Source organism: Ursus arctos, unplaced genomic scaffold, assembly GCF_023065955.2.
Source record: "Ursus arctos isolate Adak ecotype North America unplaced genomic scaffold, UrsArc2.0 scaffold_23, whole genome shotgun sequence".
Taxonomy (NCBI): domain Eukaryota; kingdom Metazoa; phylum Chordata; class Mammalia; order Carnivora; family Ursidae; genus Ursus; species Ursus arctos.
Genome location: NW_026622908.1, coordinates 38,589,013 through 38,611,728, shown reverse-complemented (window position 1 = coordinate 38,611,728; position 22,716 = coordinate 38,589,013). Strand labels below are relative to the sequence as shown.

Genomic DNA, 22,716 nt, shown 5'->3' with positions numbered 1-22,716 from the left:
GCTGTGCGTGTGACGCCAGCGGCGGGGGGGCGGGACCTGGGGCCGAGAGCGGTTCGCGCGCTTCGGGCCTAGTCCGGACTCGCCGCCGCCGCCGCCATATTCCCGGTAACGGGGGCGCGCGGCCCGGGGCCGGCTGGGCCGGAAGAGGGCTCGGGGTCAGCGCTGAGACTGGGAGGGGGTCGGTTGAGTTTCGGGCAGCCGGAGTCGGCGGGCGGGGGGAGGTGCGGGCCTTTGAGGGAGGAGGCCTAGGGCGCCGGGCCGAGTCTGTGGGGAGGGAGTGGGGCGGGCCTAGTTGGGGGCGAGGACTAGGCCTGGGTGGGGAGCGGAGGCGGCTGGAGCTCCACGACCCGCGGGGACTCTAGCCGGGGCCGCTTTGGGGCCTAGGCAGGTGCGGCGGGCTAGGGCCGCAGGCTTCGCCGCGGTCGTTCTTCGCAGCGCCGTCTCGGGGCCCCTAGGAGCAGAGGCCTGGACTTTGCCGTCGCGCCACGGGCAGCTGCGGCGCAACTCGGGTCGGGCCCGAGGGTGATGGGCAGCGAGCCCCGCGAGCCCCGGCGGCCTGGGAGAGCGAGGGGCGGCGCGAGGCCGGGGGCGGGGCGGAGTGGAGCGGGTGGGACCGAGCTTGGGCTGTCGGGATGCTGCGTCTCTGGAGACGGGAGGTTGGCTACCATTGCTCTCCTCCCAGCCCGGGACCCTCACGCCTTCTAATTCTTGCCTCTTTCAGGATACCGCAGTGGCATCTTCCTTACTTTGTCCGTTCTCTGGACTCGTGATCTTCCTTCCGGAGCCATGTCAGAAGGAGTGGACTTGATTGATATATATGCTGACGAGGAGTTCAATCAGGTGAGGGGTCATCGGGAGCATTGGGATTTTCCTGGATCTGCTGAAGAATCACTTTCACCAAACTTGCAGTGGTTCCAAGCTATTGCAGTACTTGCTAGGCCTGAACATCCCTCTATCGGGTCTAAAATTTTACTCTATCACAGACTTTCAAGACGTCTGATCATTCCGCTTTATGTTAATTTTAAGTTCCCAAGGCTTAATTTTACAAGCCTTAAGAGCAAATAAAAATCAGGTTTAATAGAATGGTGAATCAACCTGTGGAACTTGCTCCCCCAGGAGGCCAAACTTGGGTGTCAGTCTTCAAAGACTAACCACACTTAGAAATCACACTTATGTTTGCTGTAGTATTCATGACGACAGTGTTCATACCTGTTCCTTTGCGGTTCTTTTTTTTTTTTTTTTTTCTTGGAGAGGGGGAAACGGAGAGAGGGAGAGAGAATCTTAAGCGCTCCATGCCCAGTGCAGAACTGAGATCGCAACCCTAAGATCATGACCTATGCTGAAATCAAGAGTCAGAGGCTTAATGCAGAGCCACCCAGGCGCCCCCCTTTGCAGTGCTTTGAAAGGGCAGCTGGAGAATGTAGTCCCCTTCTCTATAAGGCAGTGCAAAAACACAGTATAAAAGATATTTTAGCATTTAATCGCAGCTTCGTTCTAACTGTTCTGGATCTTCCTTCCTTCCCCCTGTAAGTAGTTTGACTCTAGTCTTGAGAGGTACATAGACATTTTAGTGTAATACATTTTGTTGATGAATCTAGTTGTTTTGAGGGAAGAGGTAAAAGTGTTGGACAAACCAGTTAAAAAGCATGTATAGACCCCCTCATATACCCTGGATTTGTTGATCGCTTTATGTTATGTTAAGGAACATTACTATGTAGGGGCGCCTGGGTGGCGCAGTCGTTAAGCGTCTGCCTTCAGCTCAGGGTGTGATCCCAGCGTTCTGGGATCGAGTCCCACATCAGGCTCCTCCACTAGGAGCCTGCTTCTTCCTCTCCCACTCCCCCTGCTTGTGTTCCCTCTCTCACTGGCTCTCTCTCTCTGTCAAATAAATAAAATCTTAAAAAAAAAAAAAAAGGAACATTACTATGTAGTGATGTCTCTTGAAACAATAATCTAACATACTGAAGTCAATTTCAAGAATGTTCCATAGTCTCTATCTAAAACTTAGTAATATCTTGCCCAGATTGTTTTCAGCACCATTTCACTTGAGTAAACTGGTCTTCCCACTAGGATCTTTCAGTGAGTACACATAAGGACCTGGAAAGAGGAAAAAAAGAACAGATTAGAGAAAGAAGGTGCCCTGGTTGGAGCTGACTTTTATACGAAGCAACAGAGGTTTTTATACATGTCATTTTCTTGGCACAAGTTTACATTTAAAAAATGTTTTAACACGTTGTGCCGTTTTAACAAGAACACAAAAGTAGAATAGTATAGTGAGTTTGTACCCATCAGCTTCACCAGTCAGACTGCTTAATAGTCATTTTCCCATGTCTCCTCAGGTAAACTGGAGTCATCTACATGTGGCTGCCGATTGCCCTAAATACATGAAAGAAATTTTTTAAGCTCAAGTCAAATAATTACGGATGAAAAGAAAGTTTTAGTGTATTAGTTTAGTTCCACATCATTGTTTTCTGTATAACTTTGAATCAGACCTTTACTGCTCTTTACAAGTTGTGGTTTGTCTTTGTTTCATTTTTAATACAAGACAGGAAGAAAAGGTTCTCGTAGTTCTTTACTAATAAAACCCCTTTTCCCCCCTTAATTTCCTTCTCTGTGGGTTGATAACAATGCTGCTGACTCACTTTGAGAAATGGGCAGAACAGGGCAGGTCTAGCCACATTTGGTCTGAGAAAATGGAAATCAGTAATTTCTTAAGCAGTATAACTGGGAAGTTCCAGACAAGGCATAGGCCTTGGCCAGTGGTCGCTGCTTTGTGAGGGTAGAAGTCATTCGCCTCAATTTGTTTTCCTATCTCTTTAGTTAGAAAAGACTTTTTTTATGGGTTTAAGATAGGCCAAAGATGGTATGTGGAATCTAGTAGACATTTATACCAAGCAGATAATATTTAATGGTTGGCAAGTTGAAAGAAGTATAGATTTTGAATGTTTTATGTCCATTTGTGGAAGGTGCAGGGAGAGGTGCTGCCCACTGCCCTCCCCTTGTCCCCATCATGAGTTAATTTTTGGTAAAGGTGGGTTTAGTGTAATTTGGAGGCTGCTAAAGAAATGACTAAAGTTCTGTTTGGCAAGGTTTGTTAAAAGCAAGGTTAGACTGAAGACAGCCATTACAGATTGTACAGATTTTAGAATGTTTTAGTAATATTAAAGATTCATCCCAAGTTGACCTGTGCACAAGAACCCTGTCACAGGTACTTTGCTCCCCAAGCAAAATGAACACGTTCCTGGATGGAACCCTACGGTACTAACTCCCTAATCTCTTAGGACATGTGCTGTAAAAGCCTCTTTCAGAGCCACTTGACTCCTATCACACTGGGAGTCGAAATTCATAGCTGCTCTCTTGGACTGGGGAGAGGTACTCTGGAAAAGTGAGAGCTGCCACTTTGCTGAGTGTTTGGCCTCTGTTCCTTGTGCTAAGCAAGGCGCTTTGCACGTTGCCCAATTCTGTTTGCTACTTCCGTCAACAAGTACTTATTGAGCAATTTCTATTTGCTAGGCACAGTGTCAGGACTAGTGAGGGAACAGGGAAGAAATGGATCCCTGTGTTTAGAAGAGGTTCCATTCCTGGTGGTTGAGGGCAGTGGACAATGGCAGGGAAGGAGGGTATAAGGTGAGGACTTAGATATAGTCATTTTAAAGCCAAAAACTTAGAACTGTAGTTACAGTTAAAAGAACAATGGTATCGAGTAGGTGGCTTTGAGAACAATGAATTCTAGCCTTTCTTACTTTCCTCAGATATCAGGAAAAGGGGGTTGGAGGGTAGAAACACTGAGCATATAGGTGGAGAAGTTCTTATTTAAATTCAAAATCATGCAAGTTCTTTTTTACCTAAAAAGCTTCAGAGATAGTCCTTCCTATGCTATTAAACACAAAATTCTATTTGAGATCTTCATTCAGTTTTAAATACATACTTACTTTTTAATCTCCCTGGAATGAAACCTTCAGCATCAGTGCACATAAAACATTGTATTTTCCACTTAATCTGTAGAATTAGATTTTGCTTTAACCTAATCCATCACTGCATAAATCACCAGCTCATTTGGTAATCAGAAAAACCTCAGGCCCTTACCTGTTTTTCTGCTTTACCAGCTGAAGAAGTTAGAATGAATTGGTGTTGCTGTAGAGTTAAATCCGAACAGAACTTGATACGTTGTTTCTCCAACAGACTCCTCAACAGGCCTGCTCTGTGCATCAGAACAGTTCCCACCACCTTTCTTGACCCGAGGTTCTATGGCCCAGAGAAACCATTTGAATCTTGTGACAATTTTGGATTCATTGAATCCTTTTGTGCTTCTTAAAGTGGTAAGGTAACCCATATACAAGGTTTTTCAGGACTTGAGTCTGTCGTGCTCTCTGAGGGTCCCTGAAAGAGTAGATTGTTGGCCTAGGCTTGCAGTGTGGGAGATTTCCGGGTGACGTGTGTGGTCTCTGATCTGCGTGTTAGTTCACTATCCAATTATCAGTGGTAATTTTTGTATTAAAAATTTTGGACACGCATCTCTGAATCACAGACACTGTCTAGAAGGAATTCCAGGTTGGTTCCACTGAGTATCCAAGATGATGTGTTTCCTCATACCCCTTTAGGTTCTACTTCAGAATCCTTGGTTTAAATTTAAAAAGCACCCTGGTGTGAAGTAGTGCTCTCTAAGGATTAGAACATTGGAGAGGATCTAGTGGTTTCCATCTTCTTCTTTTACCTTGAACCATAAGGGCATATCCCCATACCTACTACATGAATAAGTAAATAAATGATTTTGTTTATTGTTGCAGTTCTTCAAGACATAAGGGCTAAGAAGTGTTTTACGCCCATTATGTTTGTCAAGTTTTTGCACTTCACTTTACTCAATTTATTATCCACCCCGTGCTGGCCAGTGTTTGCTTCTCTTCCTATTCTTTACAGTCTTTTTATGCAAGATGCTTATTTATTTATAAGTTTGACTACCTAGAACAGTCCACCTGTGCTTATTTGTCTTCATTGATTCCTTTTCTTGTTTGATTTTTTAAGATTTTAGGTATTTAATTTTAGAGGGAGAGAGCAAGCGAGTGGGGGAGGGGCAGAGGGAGAGGGAGACAACCTTAAATAGACTCCGCATTGATTGTAGAGCCTGACGTGGGGCTCAGTCCCACGACCCTGAGATCACAACCTGAGCGGAAACCAGGAATCTGACTCTTAACCAACTGAGCCACCTGGGTACCCCCCCTTTCTTGTTTTCAAATTCTCTTTTGCCATTCTCTGATATTTTTATAAGGTATAAACTCCTCTCGTGAGTTTTTTAATAGAGTATTTGTAGTATTTGAAATTACTTATATGCCTCAGGAAGTAGAATCCTTTCCCCTTCATTATCAGAACAGTCCAATAATGCTGTCTTTGTGTGCCTGTTCTTCCATTGTACTTCAGATGAACTGAGAAACTAAAAGATGGTTTCCAGAAGTTTGTGATGGTATGTAGGTCTAGGAATGAATTTTGTAGGGAGTCCCCTCTCTAGTCTCACTGTAGAATCCGTAGTTCTTATGACGGCATTTAACAGAGAGAGTTAGCGGAGCTTCCTGCCCTGAGTTGCATTAGAGGAAATGCTCTCTTTCTTCAGGGAACTAGACAAGTTACCTAACATAGGTTCTTCCTTTATTCCCCTTTTAAAAACACAGCAATGACGTGAATGAGCTGTAGTTCTCTTAAAACACTGAACTTCTTTCTCTCTTTCATTTCAGCAGCATCCTCTTTAGCACTGTTGGTATATCTTAGAATATTATCTGAAAAAATACTGTGTGATCCTTAACATAAAAAGATTTCTTTGAGATAACATTGCAAATCTGAGACATTAAGATTTCCTGGTAGCAGTTCTTGTGGTTTTAGGGTTTTGAGTATATAGCGTTAATTTGGCTGCTGTAACAAAACACCAAAAACAAGTTTATTTCTCACAGTTCGGGAGACCGGGAGGTTGAAGCTAGGTTTGGGTGCTGGTGAGGGCCCTTTTGCAGGTTGCAGAATGCCAGCTTGTAATCCTGTTCATGAGGGTTCCACCCTCAAAACCTGGTCTAATTGTAATTATGTCCCAAAGACCCCACTTCCTGGTACCATCACACTGGGGAGTAGGATATGCATTTTGGGGGGACAGACACGTTCAATCCATAACAGCAATAAACAAGTAAACATACCACATAAAAAGTATATTTCACATTATGTTTTGGAGTACACGTTCACATTGTAAGTACTTACTGTGATATAGCTTACGGTGTGGGTGCTTGTCCTGTTTTCTGACCCTTAGCTTTGAGAGAACTTCACTGTTTTTGTGTATCATTGAACCATCTCTGGTGTTGCTCCCGAAAGTCTCTCATATATATATATATATAAGCGTCACGGTAATGTATTGGAGCTGCATTGTCATCTGAGAAATAGTAAGGGAAAATCTCCCAGAGGTATTCTTTTCCCTTTTTAATTTTTTTTTCTTATTTTTTTAAAGATTTATTTATTTATTTGACAGACAGGGAGAGAGGGAACACAAGCAGGGGGAGTAGGAGGGGGAGAATCAGGCTTCCCGCTGAGCAGGGAGCCCAGCTTGGGGCTCGATCCCAGGACCCTGGATCATGACCTGAGCCAAAGGCAGACGCTTAACAACTGAGCCACCCAGGCACCCCTCTTTTCCCTTTTTTAAAAATGTTTCTTTGATGGTTACTAAAAGATGGGATTGAGTACTATGAGTTTTAGAGCTTCTCTGAATCATTTGCGTAAATCTAAAAGTTTAAACCAGTAACTCTTAATTCTTTTTTGCATTCTGGATTCCCACTTTAATTTGCTTTTCCCCTGCTTTTTATTTCTAAATGAATATACTGCTCTCTTTTTTATTAAGTAGAGTAGTAAGTTTTGTGAAACTCTTGGTTTTGGAAATAGCATAAGTTATGGAAAATGAGTTTTCGTTCCTCTGTCTTAGGTGTGGTCTTTAGAAGCTGACCTCATTGACATCAGTAGCAGGTGCATCTTTACGTGTTCTCAGTTTGCTTGTGTAATCATAACGTGCCTTTGGATTCTTACAGTTGGCTGAAGCTGGAAACATTGCAGACTACTAACAGGGTCTTGAGAGAAAAACCTACAGAAGCATAATTCAGTGAAATGGTTTTAAGTAAAAAATTATTCTTACCTAGCTTCTTAGAGTAGAACGGGGAAGTTTTGTACGTTCTTTTATGAAGTATTTGACTGTGGATTCTAAGTAAAGTAGAATGAGAATGAACCCAGTGGAAGGTCTGCAAACCTACCTTTGCCAACCCCTCATCTCTTAGGACCCGGAGTTCAACAATACAGATCAGATTGACCTGTATGATGACGTGTTGACAGCCACCTCACAGCCCTCAGATGACAGAAGCAGTAGCACTGAGCCGCCGCCTCCTGTTCGCCAGGAGCCGTCTCCTAAGCCCAATAACAAGAGTCCTGCGATCCTGTACACGTACAGTGGCCTCCGCAATAGGCGAGCTGCTGTCTACGTGGGCAGCTTCTCCTGGGTGAGCATGGGGAACCGAAAAGCCGCCTGGGTAGGCTGGAGGGAGAGCGCTGGGAGGTGATGGCATTTTCAAAAACCACTGTTGCACTGTTTTGTGCTCTGATGGGGTTGGATTTCTTTTTCCTGGGATCAGGTTGGATTGATCTCTGAAAGAGAACTATCCTGAGGACGTACTGGTGCCGAAGAAAGCAATAAGTGGGTAGTTGCTTTTTCTGCCATCTTGTTAATGCCCCTGACCCTGGGGCTTTATGTCTAGCAGGGTCATCTGTGGGATGAGATTTCAGAGTGAACACCTTGAACTCTGGTGGTCATTCGATGGTCCTTTGATATCGATGGGTGACAGGGATCAAAGACCTTGATAGTTCTAGTACACTCAGAGTAGGTGGTGATTGTTGTTCTGCAAAAGTTCTTGTGTGACAGACATGTTGGGGGGCTGGTGGAGGGAGGGTCCAAATTAGGAAATGTACATACTGAGGGAAAAGTTCCTGACAGTGGTCAAACTATAGCCTGTCAGGTCTGTAATTAAAAGCTAGTAGTAATCATCTTTTGAACTGATAACCAGCCAGCCCAAATGGCAGTCAAAGTTAAAATAGGTTTTAATTTTTTATCTCAAAAGTAGGGATTGGGTAGGGGTGGGGGGTTTTAGAATTCTGGATGGGTGAGGATAATAAGAAAAGCCTGCATTAATTGAAATGTTGATGGGCTCTTGGGTTTCTGTGGGAGGTCATGGTTGTGACTAGAATCCTAGGTTTGGGGAAAGGGTTTGGGACATTCTTAGGTGGGGAGGGGGTGTAGCTCTTGACATTTCTTCCTTTTCCATCTTGCCGGCCCCAGTGGACCACAGACCAGCAGCTGATCCAGGTTATTCGCTCTATAGGAGTCTATGATGTGGTGGAGTTGAAATTTGCAGAGAATCGAGCAAATGGCCAGTCCAAAGGGTGAGGTCTGGATTTGAGAAGCCCCTTTTAGTTTGTCATCATTGGCATAACAGATCTACACTGTATTTTGGCCCTGGATTTTAATCCCTCTGACCCCCGGCCCAGTTATTGCCTTGGTTTTGGCAGACCGCCTTAGAATGGAGACCTAGCTGCAGTGGAACAATGTCCATCTGTTGAGGGGCAAAAGGAGCTGATTTCTGATTCCAAATAAGTAGGAAGATTATAGGCTGACACCTTTTTATTGATGGTAGTTTTGTGTATGTTGTATTAGCAAGGCATCTTTTGCTTTACCCATTTTCATTAAAAATGGAAGAGTTTCTTTGTTTGTCTCTTGGTTGGCTGGTAGATCTCACTCATTTTTAATTTTTCTTCCCCAAGGTATGCTGAGGTGGTGGTAGCCTCTGAAAACTCTGTCCACAAATTGTTGGAACTCCTTCCAGGAAAAGTTCTTAATGGAGAAAAAGTGGACGTGAGGCCGGCCACCCGGCAAAACCTGTCACAGTTTGAGGCTCAGGCTCGGAAACGTGAGTGCGTCCGAGTCCCAAGAGGGGGTACGTGGAGACCATCTGTATGAAGGGGGGCAAGTTTGTGGGTTTGTTGTCTGTGGCGTAGGCTGTGCCTACAATGCGGGGGGGTTGGGAGGAGGGTGGTGGTGGTTATGGGTGGTGGCATGGTCGATTAGTAGACCCCAAAATGAGGCTGTGTACAAAAAAGAGCACAGTGATGAGAGTCAGGTAGGTTCCGGTTATAGTCTGGTTCTGCCACTGACTCATTGGTGACCTTGGGCAAGTCACTCTACTGCTGAGGGCCTCGTCCCCTCTCTGAAGTAGATACATGATGTTTAAAGTTTCTGTCAACTCTAAATTATGTGGTTTTATCTAAAAAATCAGTGTATGGCGAATGGACTTAATTGTAACACGTGCTCTTTATAAATTAACAAGCAGCCGCCCTAACGTGCAGGTAATGTTTGTAAAGATGGCTCTAATCTTGTCATGAACATGTGCTGGAAGGGTGCTCTCTAAGGAATCAACCAAAAGGAGTGCTGGAAAAGAAGAGTTTAACAATGTTCTCCAGCATTGTACAGGGGAGAGGGTGCCCTTTCAATGACCTGATATTTTAGTCTGCTTGGCAAGTATTTCCCACTAATAAAGCTGGATCATGCTACCTTAGCTTGATGGTAGTGTCCCTTGAGTTCACCTTACTCCCTTTGTTCTGATTCTGTACTCACCAAGCCACCTTCTGATACTAATTTGGTTTCCCAACTAGGCTCTCCTACTGGGAAGAGAATGCGCTGACCAGCCGACACAAGTATTCCGGTCTGCTTGGCAGTTATATTTCTCATTGTAAATTAATAAATTGGCATTCTGGTTTATGAATCAGTCTCTTGTGAGTTTGGTTAGCGTGAATCAATTTCCTAGGGTACAATCACCCCTGGGTGAACTGTTAAAAGTCGAGTTTCTGAACCTGCGAAACCTGAGGACCAGACCTTGGATTGTCCTGACCTCACAAGGTGCAGCCACCCTGCAAGGCTTTGCCTGAAGCAGCCAACTGCCTTTATTTTTCTTTTATGACAGTGGGGGCATGGGGTGGGGGTGGTGGGAAAGTGTCATCACCTGCGTTCTGTCATTTCTTAGGTCCTGCTCTCAAAATAGTGCCTTGTATTGATTGGGTGGTCCACTGGGACCTTGTATTGATTGATTGAAGGTGGAGATATGGCCACTTCTCTCTTGCATAGGAACAACTGTTCTTTTAACTAGATTGAGAGCCTAGATGGGTATAGTGTGAACTCCCATTGCTCTGGGTTAAAAGGTACACACTTTTCTTCTTTGACAACTTGAATTTCCAAGTTCCTCTGTTTTGGAGCCTTTGTATAATTCAGCCCTCTTCTGGCTTTCCCAAGCTGCATAAATGTACAGTTGCATTAGGGATAACATTCCTACTTCCGTTTAGCTGTTTACTCCTCAGTGTTCCCTTTTCTTTGCTGAAATGATGGTGGTGACTGAGTGGTGTTTTTCTGCTCTGTCACATTGACAGACTTGGGTTCTGTTAATTCAGTAAGTACAGCTGGTGGACGTCCTCTGCTTAAAAATGGTTGCTCCTCTTGGGATTGTAGCCATAGATACAAAACAGAACTGGAGAAGTGGGAAGAGTAGCTGGGAGATGGCTAACTTTCAGAGGATCTCACTTGCTAATACCTCTTTCTTTGGTGTGAGAGAACTCAGGGAAGAAACAAGTTGCCATGTGAATGAGACATGAAGCACAAGTGTGCCGTGATTGGCACGGGTGGTAGACTACAATGGAGAAAGCAAGGTGGTTTGCTAAGTTGATGGGTCCCCCCGTGCTTGAAACCAGAGTTGGGTTTACCAGCAAGTCTTAGTTTAAGGAGCACTCACCTTTCTGTCCACATTTGACTGATAACAGCATCTCTCTGCCTCCAAGACTCCTAAGGCTATGGGGTCATGTTCTGTTGGATTCCACATTAACCAGGCTTGGAGTAGACTATTAAATTGGAGAGAGGGAACAAGTTTAACTGAGTGACTTGACAATGGATAGCCACGTTCCCAGCTGTAAACAAGCATGTGTGAGCCCCTGTTGTGCACAACACCATACCAAGGTGCTATGGTGATGTTCCTGTGGGGTGCAGTGTTTGGGCCATTAAAATACAGTGGGAGTTCCCCAGATCTGAGGCTTGTTTTTTATTACGCTTCTACTAGGAGTCCCTCCTGTCAGCTGTGCCACATGCTCATTCTGTGGGCACATCTTGTCTTGGCTTACCTCCCATTTTCTCTCTACTTCTCACTTGACCTCTAGTCTTCTGTGGTGTATGTCTCTCCCCCATCCCAGTGACCAGTGTTGGTATGTGGATGGAGGAAGTATCTATCCCCTGCCCTTCCCTCACTCGTCCCAAATTCCCTGGCCAAAGTGCCATTGCAGAGAGAACATTTCAGGTGCACGGTGGCATAGTACTGGTTTCAGGTCAGCTAGTGCTGGTCTCAGAAGAAAGGCCCTGAACCTCTTAATCAGGAAGGGGTGATTTCACGTCTGTGTGAATCCAGCAATCAATGTACTTCTCAACAGCGTCATTTTCTCATGGGTTAATTAGGATCCTACATTTAGAAATAGAAAACAAATCTAAGGATAAATTAAGTGTGAAGCACAAAGAGTTCTAGATAAAGAGCGTTCTTCGACGTGGAATTGGGGTGATGCTGCTTTCTCGGTTTATGACTTAACTAACTTGCCTCTGCCCTTTTTTTCTGAGACCAAAGAAAAGGGAGTAGATGATTTTACCTTCTTTCTCAGCTGCCTGTCGCCTTCTTCAGTACGGTGTCAGAGGAGACTCTTGCTGAACGATGATCTGGTCCCATGGGTACGTGTAAAGCCTTGGGCAGTAATGGTAGTTCTGTTTTGCTTCATAGGAATACCTCCACGGGCCCATTCCCGGGATTCTAGTGATTCTGCTGATGGACGGGCCACACCCTCTGAGAACCTTGTACCCTCATCTGCCCGTGTGGATAAGCCCCCCAGTGTGCTGCCCTACTTCAATCGCCCTCCTTCAGCCCTCCCCCTGATGGGTCTGCCCCCACCTCCAATTCCACCCCCTCCTCCTCTCTCCTCAAGCTTTGGGGTCCCTCCTCCTCCTCCTGGCATCCACTACCAGCATCTCATGCCCCCTCCTCCTCGATTACCTCCTCATCTGGCTGTACCTCCCCCTGGGGCCATCCCACCTGCCCTTCACCTCAATCCAGCCTTCTTCCCCCCACCAAATGCGACAGTGGGGCCTCCACCAGATACTTACATGAAGGCCTCAGCACCCTATAACCACCATGGCAGGTAAGGACCATCTTGTTCCTTTCAGATCTGAGCCAGGTATAGTAGGGTAGACCATGTGTTAAGCATTTTGTTCTCCCTGAGAAAGTGAGTGAGTGTGAATTCTTGTGTGCTCCCTTGTGGAAACTCTGTTGTCATAGTGTTGAGTCCTGGGAAATAGTTAACCATCTGTTAGATAATGTTTTTTATTTGGTGTTTCATTTGCATCTAAGTCTCTTGACCCAAACCATGTCTTTCACATCCCTTTTTAAGGAACTTGATTAAATTGAGTGCCATATGTGGCTGTTAGGGATGCTGTGAATGTCTAGTGCTATTGGGTCACGCCAGAATTACAAAAGAATGTGTTGTAAATCCTGTCCTTGCAGAGAGTGTGAGCACATAAAACGTCAACAGGCTGAGAACCATTTAAGGCATTATATAGGAGAGCATGATTAAGTAGGACTGTACAGTAGGCTATGGTAAAGATGATAAGAGGTGTGGGCAATCAGAAATGGTGTTATTTCTGTGCAGCCGAGATTCGGGCCCTCCGCCCTCTACAGTGAGTGAAGCAGAATTTGAAGAGATCATGAAGCGAAATAGAGCAATTTCCAGCAGTGCCATTTCCAAAGCGGTATCTGGAGCCAGTGCAGGTAACTGACCCTTACCTTTGCTGTCTTCTCCTTACCTTCAGTTTTTCCGTGTTTTGTCGTTTCCATTGGCCAGCAGCTCAGCAGGGTACAGTTGGAGCACTATTAGAGTCTCAGGAGTGGCACGTTTTGAATAGTGTACAACCTGATTTTATGGCTTTGGGGAAGCTCCAGTGGTGTTATTTAGCCTGTATTCAGACCTGCCCCGTGAAAACAAACTTAGTGACTAGATTAGAAATACCTAATAGTATCTTACTGTAGTGTTTACTGTAGAATGAGATTCCTGGCGTTTTGGAGATCTCAGTAGTGGATCAGGGCATCTGGTGTCTATGTAGTGCCTAGTGTAGGTCCCAGGTTTTTTAGGATTGATGCCCCAACTAGATGTGGTTTGCTATGAAATCTCTTTACATTTGGGGGTCTAGACAGAACTGCTGGCCTCCCCATAGCCTGTCCTAGAAAGAAGCAAGTCTTTTGGGTGTCATTGTAAGACATAATATGCCCTTACAGCTAACTTTTGCCCTGCTGTCAGTATTGAGTGGGCAGAACAGAAGCTGTGACTCTTGAGAGCCCTGGCCTGGAATCTTTGGTTCTCTGTAGGGTTCTGGGCCAGGTTTCACATTATGGTATGAGTCATAGTCGCTTCCTTCTTGCGAGTTTCCCACATTAATGTAAATGTAGACTGTCAGATCTCCTAAGAAATAAGTTAACACTAAATATTACCATCTGTTTTCTGTAATTTCTCATCTTTGGCTGCAAAATTTGAATCCACAGAGTAGGTTAAAGACAGGAAATACATGTATTCTCTCTCTCTCTTTTTTTTTCCTCCAGAAAACTTTCATTGACATCTGAAGGATTTTTTAATTAGAAAGTAATCTGTGCTCATTTTAACAAGTCCAATACACAGAGGAGTATAAAGGAAGTAGTCACTGTCCTTCCTTACCGACTCCTTCACTTTGAGATGACCAGTAACTGAATCTCTGTCTCCCTTCCTTTTTGTTGTTCTCATTCCAGTCATTCAAACCACAAATACTTAATTGAATGCTTACAAAATAAGCAAAAACTCCCACCCTGGTAGAGCTGACCTCCTGGTGTTCCCGGTCTGCAGAATCACAGTTCCTCCACAGTTTCCGTTCTGTTCTTAATGCCGTGCACAGAGGAAGCTGCCAGTCCTCATCACTGGACCCCTGTCTGGTTTCATGCTTTCCTTGCATTATCTTCTGTCTGTAATGTGCTTGATGTAGCTTGGAAAAGCATTGTGCAAGGACCCAGCCCCTGACAACAATCCCTGAGCCGGGCATTGCTCACATTTGGTGAATGAAGGGGATAGTTCTTGATGGCAGCGTAATTTAAAATACATATATAAATACACTCCATCTATAGATGTGTTAGATACACGTTACATATATGTGTATACACATCTGATTATAGATTTAAAATAATTCAGACTTAGAAATGTGCAGTGGTAATTAATAAAAGTCCTCTATATAAGGACCACCACCAAGACCACCTTCTATAATTTAGTGTCTACCCCTCAGATTTTTTTTTTCTGTGCATATGATAACATACATATATATATATATATATATATATATATATAGTTTTTGTTCTTTTTACAAAAGTGGAATACTGTTTTTGCAACTTTTTAGAAATTAATATATTCTGGACATCTGTCAATATATAATACCTAACATTTATTGAGCCCTTACTGTGTGCCTGGCACTGTGCTAAGCGCTTTACGTGGATTACTTTGTTTACCTACAGATTTATCGTGTGCTTCTTAACAACTATGTAGTATTTTGTAAAACCAACGCCCCATAATTTATATAGCACCCGACTGAAGGAACTTTAAGTTGTGTCTAATTTTTCGATAAAATAATGCTGAAACGTAACACTATTAAGCATACATACTCATGAACAGAAGTAGAACATTCTTAGAATTGCTGGGTCAAAAAGTATGCACCTTGTTTATTATAATGGATATTATCAGATCGCCCTCAGACCACCCTGCCTCAGTTTGTACATCCACTAGCAACATCTGAGAACTTCTGTCTGATTGCAGACTGTCGGAATTTAGGTGCCGTCGGCTTTTCTACTTGCCACTTAGGCCTCATCCGTCTTACCATGGTTCTGTGGGACAACTAGTTACTCTTGCTTTGTGTCCTCCTGAATTCTCCTTTTGGTCCAGTTAGTTTACTGCCTCTGCTCATCCTTGGCCTTTCCCATCCGTCCCCCGTCAGGGGATTACAGTGACGCGATTGAGACGCTGCTCACAGCCATTGCTGTTATCAAACAGTCCCGGGTCGCCAATGATGAGCGTTGCCGTGTCCTCATCTCCTCTCTTAAGGACTGTCTTCATGGTATTGAAGCCAAGTCCTACAGTGTGGGTGCCAGCGGGAGCTCGTCCAGGTGAGTTGTTGGTTGCTTCAGTGGCCTACCAGCCCCGAGCAGCACTCTTCCAGGGATTGGCAGGGGGAGGAAGAGAGCCCAGGGGATCTGGCAAGGCCCTGGCTGGAAGAGCAGGCCTAGCCCTGATGTCTTTAAGGGGAAGGAATTAATCAAGCATCTGCATTAACAAATGTAATGTCTGCAATCCGTGTTGGGTGAGGCAATGGGCTATTTAGGAATAAAGATAGACTGGTGTAGTTAAGAACATGGGCTTTGAAGCCATATGTGCTTGGATTTGAATCCCAATTCTGTTTCTAAGTACTTCTATGGCTTTGAGTATAGCAGTCGCTCAGTTTTCTAAGCCTTATTTTTCTCATTTTTAAAAAAGGGACAATAGTTGTAATTCTCTTATAGATCTGTTGTAGAGATTAGGTGAGATAAGCATGTAAAGCTCCTAGCACTGTGCCTGATACATTAGTAAGATCTCAACACATTTGACTGTTACTATTTTTCCAAAAAAGACTAGTCCTCAAAGAGCTAACATTCTCAGACATCGGGCCCATAATAGAAAAGTGGTTCAAACAATACTGGAAGACACCAAAAACACAACACTCTGGGAAGGCATGTGGTAGGCCCTCTGAGTGAGGCTGAAGGATCTTTCTAATAGGAAAAGACACCGGTCCCGAGAGAGGTCACCTAGCCGGTCCCGGGAGAGCAGCAGGAGGCATCGGGACCTGCTTCATAATGAAGATCGGCATGATGACTATTTCCAAGAAAGGAACCGGGAGCACGAGAGACACCGGGATAGAGAACGGGACCGGCACCACTGAGAAAGGTGGGACGAAGCCCCACGCCCGGCTGTGGGTGATCTTTATAAAAGAAAAAATACCGATCGTGAAGATTCTGCTCTCTCTTTTTAAAGTGAAGAAAGGGAAAGGGAGGACTTTTGACTGAGGTCACAGAACATTGAGGAGGGCAGATTTCCTGCTCTTCCTGCTCATTTGGAGAAGTCTCGCCCTGACATGAACCTGAGATTGAGCTGGTTTTGTTTTTGTCTTGTCTGCCTTGACTTGGTATCTGAGAGCAGCGTGGCATCTGGGCTGAGAGCACAGTGTCTGCAGGCCGTATTACTTTGTTCCTCAGTTTCCTCATTTGTAAATGAGGACAGTAAAAGCAGCTGTCTAGCTGAATTCAGTGAGACAGTCCGTCCAGAGCATTTAGCACTCATGGTACTCGTCACATACCAAGTTCTCAGTAGACAGTAGCCAACTATATTTTCACCCCATCAAACTTTCAGGATTCTTTTCAGGAAATTGACTAAGACAAAAAAGTAAGACCATTGCCTACTTGTTTTTGAGGTGCAACATTGATGATTTTAAGAATTAATATCTATTAAAAGGATTTTGAAACTCAGGATACTTTAGGAGAAAGCTGATCTGAAAAAAAAAAGCCATATTTAATAATGTAGAGACTGTGTGGAGGATACATCAGTGGAAGGCTGTGTTTGTTTTGGGAACAAAAAACTTACAGTGATTATTTGGTTTGGGTTTTTTTGTTTGTTTTTTGTTTTCCAAAATAAAAGCAGAAGAGTTGTGAGGAGAACTGTATTTATGGAGAAGTTGAGTTAGGCTTGGCTGGATCCAGGGGCCCCAGCTGTGTCCTCAGGACTTAAGCCCTCCGTATCCCTCAGCTCTGCTTTTTCTCTGTCTTCATCCTTAGACAGGCCTCAGCGGTTGGGGTAGGGGAGGGGTGGGAGAAGGCGACAGCAGCCCCATCGTTACATCCCACCAATTTAGCTATCCCAACTGAAAGAAAGCTTCCAGCAAAGATTGTTTCTAGTATAGGAGTAAGCAAGAGTGGTTTTGATTCTGTTTCTCTGGAGACCTTTAGAAGTAGTCTGGACTCTGGCTAGGATGATTTGTTTATGGTTCCTGGAAGCTACTGCATTACCTAGATGACTTTCGGGTCTCTTCTTGACTTTGGTTTCACATCAGGTGTGTTATGAAGATGTCCTCCTTTTTTGTTTTTTAGTGTGCCAGTTTGGTTGGTCTGAAGTAATGGTAACTGAACAAGAGAGTGAGGATTAGGAATGGCTCTTGGCTGTGTCTTTGGGGTGGCTAGATGGGTGACTGGATGAGGATGGGAAAAGAGACCCTCCCACTGCCTAGGAATGCCTATAGTTCACCAGCAGTAGCTGGACCGTAAACAGTCGGAAAGTGCAGTATTTGGCCTACTGACGGCCTACTAACAAGAAAGGAGTTCTGTTATATTTGGCTACCGCTCTCTACTTTGACATTATCTGCCATTAATATAAGCAGTTATAGCTGGAAATTTCTTTTGTCTTCTTCAGGATGCGAATGAGTGGGAAAATGAAAAGTTAACTAACATTTTTTTACCTGCTTCCCTTCTCTGTTCTTAAACCATTCATTTATTTAACAAAATTTCAGAGTGCTTGACGTCACTGAAATCTAAGATAATCATATAAAATCAACAGTTAGGCTGTGGGTTCTAGATACTTCTTTCTAGATTTTGCAACAGGTTGAGTTTGGGGAGGTACCCATATATCTCAGGACTCTAGGGGAGGTGGAACTCACAAATAGCTTTGGCCTCATTTGGCCTCAGAGTGGGCAGGAGGGTGGGCGTTAGGGTAGACCTTGTTCTGTCCCATGCCTTCTGTGGCAGTCACAGCATCTCCCTGCTCTTGTTTGAGCTAGCACAGTTGCTAGTGTTGCTGTGGGTCAGTGCCACCCCTTCCCTAATCCTGCTCCTCACAGTGTGGGTCCTTCAGAGTGGAAAAGACTAGAAGAGTGACCAGGGAGGTACTTGTCCATGCAGAGCATGAATTACAGTCTCTGGAGCCACATTCCCTTCAGCAGTTAGAACATAACAACTGCAGGGGCACCTGGGTGGCGCAGTCGTTAAGCGTCTGCCTTCGGCTCAGGGCGTGATCACAGCATTCTGGGATCGAGCCCCACATCAGGCTCCTCTGCTGGGAGCCTACTTCTTCCTCTCCCACTCCCCCTACTTGTGTTCCCTCTCTCACTGGCTGTCTCTCTGTCAAATAAATAAAATCTTAAAAACAAAAACCAAAAAACCATACAACTGCATGTCACCGTTCCTGGTGGCTTCGCCTCTAACAGCCTTCTGACAGAGAAATTGTGAGATCCACTGATAATTAGTATTTTGGGAATTGAACATCTGAACCTGAAACATTAGCTGTCATTTTGCTTCATTTCTTCCACCTAGAAAATGGGCCTGTTTTTCCATTATGAGGGTGATGCAGTTTGGATAACTCTGAAGAACCTATAACCCAGTAGTTCCCAGAAAACCGTCATTTGGCTGGTGTGGGCCTATGACAGGAGGAGGATCTGAGGTTTTCCAGGTCCCCATTTTTGATCCCTTAGATATGTTGGTTATTCTACCCAAATAACTAGTCCAAAAGAATCGAATCAGCCATCCCAAAAATGTTGGTTTCTCACATCCTCATCTTAAGGACTCCGCATTCTGTCTGCAGTCACCAAGTCGTGAAGTAGGAGGTCTCATTTTGGGGAGATGGTACGTGGGCCTGTTTAGCTGAACTGTGTGAGTTCTGTGTACGACACGTTTCAGTTAGAATATACTAGTGTTCATACTGTATGGACAGTGTTCCCTGAGAGCCAAAAGGTGTGTGCCGTCTAGAGGCAGCAATACAAACAGCAAGCTTTTCTGTCCGTTCTTCCTCACGGTGGGCACCACCACGGGCACAAAGTCTCATCGGCCACTTTGGCTTCTGCCTGCATCCAAACATCACCACCCCGTGTAACCACAGGCTCTAAGAATTGGGTGCTGTAGTTGACTTTTCTTAATGCACTAGTTATCCTTTGTTGTTTTGTTTTGAATGGACAGTTCCCGAATTACATCTCTTTCAGAGTATATGTGTGCATGCTTTGGAATTTGAGGATATCCTTAGGTAACGCGCAGCTTTGGCTTCAACTTGTAGTTCTCAGCTCTTATTTGAGGATATTATCCTACTTAAGATATAGTCATTCTCACCTCATTCCTTTCCTCGTGGTCCAGTGAAAACTAAACATTCTGTTCAATTTTGATCCAGTGCAAAGATTCAGAAACCCAAATGGTGTGAAGTGGAGAGGCACCGAGAGCTTCAGTTTTCCCTCATAGAAAACGAGACAAACGGCTGCCAGCCCAGGTCTTTAGAGACGCCACTGGAAGGCAGAGCCTCTGTAACAGATTCTGAGGATCCCCAGCTTTCTGAAATCGTGCCATTTCAGAATGTTGAAGCATCGGGCAGCTTGTGGATGTGGTTTTTTCTTGGATAGCTCCTCCGGGTTACAGAAGAGCGTACATAAAGAGTGAGCATTTGTGTGTAGGCTATGTTGTGGGTTTGGCCATTAGTAGAAGTCCTAAGCCTGAATTTAATCTTCCTTTTTCCTGTTAGCTATTAATTCTATTTTATGCGGTCAGGTTGACCAGGCTGCTGCCCTGCTTAGTGATGCTGCAATACTGGAAAAGGGCTGGGCGTACTAGGGACTTTAAGTTGGTAGAGATGGGGTGAGTGGCTTAACAGTGCCTTACTGTTCAGCAGAAGTTCTTAATTGTGCTTTTAGGTTTCTTGAACGGTGACTGCTGATTCTTTCATTTCCGTGCTTGCTTTCTTTCGGGCCTGGCCAGATAACTCTTGCTTGGTATTAGGCTGTTTCTTGGTCCCTCACACAAAGCTGTTGTCTGGGGAAAGACTTAAGATCCCTTGAGTTTTAGTACAGGGTGGAACATCCCCAGCTCTTTGTGTGTGTGCGCGCACACATACTCGTAAGGGCACTGTTTGGAATCTGTTTTAAACAGGGCTTCTTGAACAGAAAAATTTAGGAGTTTCCTGTGTAAGTACCTGCTCCCTGCTAGGGCCTCTTGGGTATTTGGGGGTTACTGGGTTTGGTTATGTGCACACTTGTTTTCTTACCATTGTACCTCCCATTTCCAGATTTTTACCCCTCCCCTTAAGGTAAGCTCTGACTTGCTCAGAATAGATTTTCTGAAACGGTATTTCAACTCCCCATATTTCCTTACCGCAACTCTTTTTGGATTGTTGTAGTTTCCATACTTTCCAGCCAAAGTCTCCTTTTCAGTCAAACTGCTTTGAGACTTTGTTTCATCGTCTGTTTCCCCCTAACCTTAAAGTGAGATATCACTGCTTTTTTCTCTCTACTCACTGTAGCTCCTGCAGTCATTCCCTCACTACGCACAGTGCCAGACACCCCCAGACAATCCTGCTTTCTTTCCTTCACTTTCCCAGGCTTGCATTCTGTCTGTGTATATACCCTTCTTCATACATTGTAACTTTAGACAATGCCAGTGTAATTAGTGTAAGCCCATCAATCAGAAGGTAACCTCTAACGTGTGTTTTCTTTTTCTTCTGATGTTTTCATTGCAGGAGTCTGGTTGGAAGCAAATGTTTTTTTAATGGACTTGCATCTCCTCACCTTGATCAGGACTAAAGGACGGAGGCCACTCCACCCCTCCCCCTTCCTCCAAACCCCTAACCCCCTTCAGACACCCAGGGAATACCCTCTGCCCTACAGGATTGAAGATTGCCTGGCAGCCCTCCCCATCCCACACCTCCTGTTTGTCAGGGGAAGGAACCTAAAGACTTTGTGTGGTTGGGAGGGGTGGCAGACAGGAAGAAAATATGTCCAGGCCCCTGGTCTCCATAGAGAATGGTGCTTTGTCCAAGGAAACGTAGGAGTTTCTGATTCTCCAGGAGCAGTTCAGTGGTGAGGTTGATGGGAAGACTTTCTTCCCAAAGAAAATGGATCCTCCGTGCAGGATCTAGGAGAGTGACTGGGTGTGCCAAAATATGCCCAGGGTCCTGCCCTCAGCACTAGGTTTGATGGGGCCAAGAGGGTCCAAACCCCTTGCTAACATACCACTTCTTTGTTTAACTCCTTTACCTTCCCAGCCCTTTGAGGAGGGACCCTGAGAACAGAAATTCCCTTATGAGAAGCTTCTCCTGTTCTTGCTTTTCCCTCTTACATATTGACGGTTCGTTTCCCTGACCCCCCCCAGAGGGCTGAACCTTTCTACTTCCCTGCTGCTCAGCCGCCTCAGTGGACTTGCCCCTCCTAGGCAGAGAAGGCCCATGAGGTTGCTGCTGGGGAGCCTGGCAGAGCCAGTTACCACCCTCTGCTGCTTCGTGCTTGGTTGCCTCTTGCAATAACCAGCTGTACTAGGTGTTCCCTTCCCTGGGGCTTTTCCATTTCACACACGGAGCCCCTCCCCCAAGAAGGCTGCTTCCTTGTTTTAGAGGAGGCTACTGCCCTTGGGAGACGGGGACGTCGGACCTCAGCAATGAAGAACCCTTGTGAACTACCAGGAGGGGATGGGGAACGAGGCAGGTTGGGCAGGCTGTGGCCTACTTCCATAGAGGCTTTTCTTTTTTCAAGCTCGATGTGAGCATGGGCTTGCATCCCCCAGGTACATACTTTTACTTACTGTGGGAGAACCTGGCACTAGTAGGCAGGTGAAGTCACAGATTTGGTGTCTTTCCACCTTTTGACTATTGATGTATTAATAGTTCCCCTCGCTCTATGTGGAGGTGCTTCCCTCCTCTGATGAGGAGCGAGGAGGAAGTGGAGCCAGACTCACATGAGCTCAGCTCAGAGTTCTAAGGACCACCACTCTGGGGGCCATTTTCTACACAGGCAAATGGAATTGCTTTTCCCATAACATCCAAGTTGTGTGGTTGCTGTTGACAGCGGCGGCAGCAACAGGGTCGTGCGGTACCCGTGGGGCGATGGCTGCTGCTTCTGCATGCATGTACAGGGCGTGTGACATCTAGCAGGAGAAGAGACGTGGCATGTGAGACGAGACGTGGCATTGAGACGTAGGGTCACTGGAGACCCTTCTGGCTCAGAGGGGAGAGACTGAGTTGGACTGAACCCTTCCTCTGTTCCCTGCACGTTTCAGACATAGCCCTCAGTCAGTGAGTGAGGGGTCCCCCCAGGGTTGGAGAGGCACATTCCCTTGGGACAGAGGCTACACGTTTGTAGCTTTTTTTTCCCCTGTCCCCAACCCCATCCCCACCTCCACTTCAGAATATGGCCCCCCGCCCAGCTGGCCAAGTGTTAAGTGATGTGCTTATCCTCGAGAGCAGCTCCGGGTGTCTTTTTAAAATGTAGAGAAAACCGAGTAAGGTGACAGTTTAAGGAAAAAAATATATAGAATACCAGAAAAGCCGTTTACCCGGAGAATTTTTTCTCCCCATTTTTGTTTTGTTTTTACTCAATGACACAAATTTTAGTTTTATTTCCTGATAGCAAAAGGAAAAAAACCCAGCCCTCAAAAAGGCCAAGGCCCCGTCCCCCTGTTGTCGGTGATTTGTTTGTCTTTCTGATAGGTTGAAAATTGTGTAATAAACTTGATGACGCTGTCAATCTTT

General features: G+C 45.1%; 1 protein-coding gene across 10 annotated transcripts; it reads left to right on the top strand.

Moving 5' to 3' along the window:
• The first annotated feature begins 17 nt into the window (after window positions 1-17).
• CPSF7 (cleavage and polyadenylation specific factor 7) lies at window positions 18-22,711 on the top strand. Of its 10 annotated transcripts, none has more exons than XM_048217740.1 (10): window positions 18-105; window positions 722-840; window positions 7,293-7,511; window positions 8,345-8,448; window positions 8,827-8,972; window positions 11,865-12,279; window positions 12,787-12,905; window positions 15,140-15,308; window positions 15,955-16,122; window positions 20,713-22,711. In XM_048217740.1, exons 2-9 carry the CDS (start codon window positions 787-789, stop codon window positions 16,115-16,117), a joined length of 1,389 nt encoding a protein of 462 aa, XP_048073697.1. In that variant the 5' UTR covers window positions 18-105; window positions 722-786; the 3' UTR covers window positions 16,118-16,122; window positions 20,713-22,711. The 10 variants fall into 10 exon arrangements, with proteins under 10 accessions (XP_048073697.1, XP_026343456.1, XP_048073698.1 ...); XM_026487671.4 differs by having other exon boundaries at window positions 8,827-8,999; XM_048217741.2 differs by having other exon boundaries at window positions 77-178.
• Window positions 22,712-22,716: the final 5 nt, after the last annotated feature.

Coding starts and splice junctions, on each gene's coding strand:
- CPSF7 (XM_057317155.1), top strand. CDS start 4,248: ATGGCCCAGAGAAACCATTTGAATCTTGTGACAATTTTGGATTCATTG. Junction 4,320..7,292: donor CTTTTGTGCTTCTTAAAGTG/GTAAGGTAACCC, acceptor CTCATCTCTTAG/GACCCGGAGTTCAACAATAC. Junction 12,906..15,139: donor GGTATCTGGAGCCAGTGCAG/GTAACTGACCCT, acceptor GTCCCCCGTCAG/GGGATTACAGTGACGCGATT.